Source organism: Priapulus caudatus, unplaced genomic scaffold, assembly GCF_000485595.1.
Source record: "Priapulus caudatus unplaced genomic scaffold, Priapulus_caudatus-5.0.1 Scaffold622, whole genome shotgun sequence".
Classification (NCBI taxonomy): domain Eukaryota; kingdom Metazoa; phylum Priapulida; class Priapulimorpha; order Priapulimorphida; family Priapulidae; genus Priapulus; species Priapulus caudatus.
In genome coordinates this window covers 94,586-99,203 of record NW_014577683.1, presented here as the reverse complement: position 1 = coordinate 99,203, position 4,618 = coordinate 94,586, and the positions used below count along the sequence as shown (strand labels likewise).

At 49.2% G+C, this 4,618-nt stretch overlaps 1 protein-coding gene across 1 annotated transcript in view; it reads left to right on the top strand.

Moving 5' to 3' along the window:
* Nucleotides 1–4,618, top strand: part of LOC106812223 — a gene marked incomplete in the record, with an annotated part of 50,441 nt that overhangs the window by 9,393 nt on the left and 36,430 nt on the right. The window contains 1 exon segment of the mRNA XM_014816055.1: nucleotides 1,219–1,458. Within this exon segment, the coding sequence (XP_014671541.1) occupies nucleotides 1,219–1,458 (240 nt within the window).

The window sequence follows — 4,618 nt, the reverse complement described above, 5'->3', positions numbered from 1 at the left end:
GTGTGTGTGTGTGTGTGTGTGTGTGTGTGTGTGTGTGTGTGTGTGTGTGTGCGTGTGTGCGTGTGCGTGTACGTGTGCGTGTGTGTCCATGTGTTTGTGTTTGTGTGCATGCGTGCGTGCGTGTGTGTGTGTGTGTGTTTGTGTTTGTGCGCGCGCGCGCGTGTGTGTGTGTGTGTGTGTGCGTGTGCGTGGGTGTCCATGTGTGTTTGTGTGCGTCCGTGCGTGCGTGCATGTCTATGTGTTTGTGTGTGCGTGTGTGCGTGTGTGTCTATGTGTTTGTGTGTGCGTGTGTGTATGTGTCTATGTGTTTGTGTGTCCGTGTGTGTGCGTGTACGTGGGTGTTTAGTAAGAGGCCCACACTCCTTCCATGCTTTCCTGGATGTTTGAGTTGCACAAAGTAGTGCAGTTTTCACATATAGGGTGACCAATGCACGCGAGAATTTGTGCGTGCGTACGTGCGTGCATGTCTTTATTGCAGGTTAGTCGCATGGGGTGATCACCTAGTGTAGTAAAACTCGCACGTCTTCTCATACGCCGGTTGCTTGCTGCTTTATTGCTAGCGAGTAGTTCACACAGGCGAGCATGGCAGGGCAGACCTTCTTCTGAACCCTAGCTTGGCTTCTGAAACCTAGCTTGGCTTCTGAAACCTAGCTTGGCTTCTGAAACCTAGCTTGGCTTCTGAAACCTAGCTTGACTTCTGAAACCTAGCTTGGCTTCTGAAACCTAGCTTGGCTTCTGAACCCTAGCTTGGCTTCAGAAACCTGGCTTGGCTTCAGAAACCTAGTTTAGTTCTGAAAGCCAGGGTTGAATACAGTGAACGCGTGTGACTATCATTGGGTGGCAGTGGTAATCATCTTTCCCTTCCCACTTCACTCCTTGGTAATGGTAACGATGGATAAACAACTTTTACCTGTGTATGGTAATTAACAGGTGTATTAATCCAATGTTCATTGCAAAGGTTAAAGCTAAATGGCATCGAGTGATAAGCTCGGTGAATCCACATGACAGCAGTGATAGCAGTGATGGCATAATAGCAGTGGATCTACGTTCCACAGAGACGATGCAGAGGTTCCGCTACACGCCCGTTTTATTGTCACGAGCCTTGGCTTCATCTGCTATCCAGATTGGCTTCCGTTTCCCTTTCTGTAGACCCCTGGATCTATCCCGATGATGATAGGAGCTTAAGGTGACTGAGACAGATGATGTTGATCCTTACAGGGTTACTGCCACCAGACGGCGCCAGGCATGCAGCCGCAGCACGGGGCAGGTCGCGCCACCGTCACACAGCTGCACTACCACCACCAGCAGGCGCAGGAGCTACAGCAGCATCTACAGCAGCTGCAGCTGCAGCAGCAGCAGCTGCCCGAGCCGACCGACATGGTGGCGCCCTCTGACCGCAGCGCTTACGCGGGTCAGCCGAAGTCGGCGTATCAGCCAAACACACATTCTCACTTTAAGGTAAGGTTTGGTGCGTGCGTGCGTGCGTGCGTGAGCATCTGAGTGAGTGTACGTGTGCGTGAGTGAGTGAGTTGGTGTGTGTGTGTGTGTGCGTGCGTGCGTGCGTGCGTGCGTGCGTGCGTGCGTGCGTGCGTGCGTGTGCGTGTGTGTGTGTGTGCATGCGTGAGCGTATGTGAGTGTACGCGTGCGTGCGTGAGTGAGTGAGTTAGTGCGTGTGCGTGCATGCGTCCCTGCGTGCGTACATGCGGGCCATGTTACTGCTGCTGCTGCTGATACTGCTGCTGCTGCTGCTGCTGCTGTTACTCCTGCTACTGCTACTGTTGCTGCACGATACTGCTGCTGCTGCTGATACTGCTGCTGCTGTTCCCACTGCTGTCAACGCCGCCACATCACCACCACAGCTTCAGAAAGCAACAACAGCAACAACAGCAGCAAAAACAGTAACAGCAGCAACAACAGCAACAACAGCAGCAAAAACAGTAACAGCAGCAACGACAGCTGTGATTGCCGCGCGCGAGAATCATGCGTGGTCTTTAATCTTTCACGATGCTATTTTATTTCATGCATGTCTACGTTTGTGAAAGAGCTTCATGCGAAATACTATAGCTAACGATGGCAAATAACGCATTTACACGCTTGCGTGCGCGCGCTCGTGCCTTGCGGGGATTTGTTCAAACGTGGCAGACGCGATAGCGACCTAGCATGCTGTGTGAATTCTTATATTGGTCCAGTGAGAGTCACTGAGTCAGAAAGCAATAATGATACACGGGGAGAGTGATCGTGAGAAATAGAAGGAGATGAAGAGCGGTGGATAGATAGATAGATTGAGAGCGAGTGAGAGAGAGAGAGAGGGGGGATGGAAGGGAAAGTTTGAGAGAGGGGAACGGAACCGGGGGGGGGGGCAGGGAAGACTGTGATTTAAGGGGCGAGCTATAAAGAGGTTAAGAGAGAGTGCGTGAGAAAGTCAGACAGATGTGGAAAGATAGTGTGAGAGAGAGAAAGCAGACCGAAACCGAGAAAGAGAGAGTGAGTGAGTGAGTGAGTGAGTGAGTGAGTGAGTGAGTGAGTGAGTGAGTGAGTGAGTGAGTGAGTGAGTGAGTGAGTGAGTGAGTGAGTGAGTGAGTGAGTGAGTGATCGAAACGTTTGCATACGTCGTGTGTGTGTGTGTGTGTGTGTGTGTGTGTGTGTGTGTGTGCGTGTGTGTGTGTGAGTGTGCATGTGTGTGCATGTGTGTGCGTGCGCGTGTGCGTGCATGTGTGTGCGTGCGCGTGTGCGTGCGTGCGTGTGTGACGTAAACGTTAAAGACGAGGCACACCCGCATGTATTATGAACAGCAGTTCGCTGTACGATACGCGCCATTCTGAATTCACACTCAGCTCTTACGTTGGATTATATACATCTCTGCACATCGGTGTGCAACTATGTGCAACTATGTGCAACTATGTGCATCTATGTGCATCTGTGTACATCTATGTGCGTCTGGGAGCGTCTGTGTGCATCTGTGTACATATGTGTGTATCAGTGTACATCTGTATACGTCTATGTGCGTTTATGTACGTCTGTGTGCGTCTGTCTGTCTATATCTAGGTTCATCTGTGTGCATTAGTGTACGTCTATCGATCTACACTTGTGTACATCGATTTACATCTATGGCCATCTTCATGGCGCGAGCTTCGAATCCCATGTCAAAAATCCAATAAGCCTTGTGTATCTATCAGCAGTGTGTAAATTTATAAAGAGTCTAATAGAATCAATTGCACACCATCTGTTTGTTTTTCATAATACGTTCGAAATTAAAAGTCTATAAAACCGGCAATCATAATTTATACTACATAATAAAATAATGAGATATTGGTGGAATGTAAATAGAACCTAACTAGTGTATTATTCCACATCAACACACGCAGCACGTGTGTATGATGAGTCAGCAGCCCACGATTTAGCTTCTCAACAATGGTCGGCAGAATGGTCGCGCAACACTGACTCCTATAAGTAACTATTAGTATATAGAGATCAGTGTCGCGCAACAAAAACAACGGGTCGTAGCTAGCGGGCGCCAATATGTTTGGCACTGTGCCAACACTAGAGGGAGTTGGGTGTCTAGTTGGTTGGTTATGGCGAGGCTGACTGCGCGCGCGGTGGATTCGGTTAATGGTCTGTTGAGTTTCCCTTTCCTCCTCATGCGAAACATTCAAGCGAAGCAGACGCGCAGAATAGGAGGAATCTGTAAGCCGATGATGATGATGATGACGTTGGTGGGAAATGGAAAGGTTTAGCTTACAAGAGCAGCGAGAGTCAACCTAATGAAAATGCCTCCCGGGCAATATATCGTATCCGACAGACGCTGTCTGGCTGTCTGAAGTAAGAGGGCTAAACGTTTGAAGCAAAGGCGAGACAGAGAGAGAGGAACAGCGCGATAGGAGGAGAGAGACAGAGATAGAAAGAGAGAGAGAGAGAGAGAGAGAGGGGGGAGAGAGACCGGCAGAGATAGCGAGATAGAGAGAGCCACACATGTAGGACTTCACTTTTCCATTATCACCTCAGCAGGAAGGCTAACAACTCGCCTTAGGATTAAACCCATTATGAACGTCAGCCAGTGAGTAGTGGCGATGCTCATAGAATGGCGGAGAGCAAGGGTTCCCAATCCCAGCCTTATGTAACTCTCTACCTATTAGAATCCCCTATTAGAATCGTTCCCACAGACCTCCCTCTTCCCCCCCAAATAGCTCGATTTTATTGCCTGTATGTATACGCATTTACACATGCGATGCAAACGAGAAAAGGCGTTTTTATGAATGCCGGCATTAAAAAAAGATGGCGATCGCTTCTAATTAAATTGAATCGAATAAATTGCTGGGCAGCTAATCCTAGCTGCGATGTCAAGCGAGGAGCGATGAGATGATGATTAATTTGAAATTAATTACGAGAGAGAAACATCGAATGAGCGAATGAGTGACAACGCTCTTATCTGATTAATTACCGGGTGATTGGCACCACCTCGGTGTTGCAACTCCTGATATCATGTATTACAGCAGCCGCAGCAGTAGTAGCACCACCACCACCACCAACAGTAGCAGCATCAACACCACCGCCACTACCATCAACAGCAGCAGCATCAACACCACCGCCACTACCACCAACACCACCACCACTACCACCA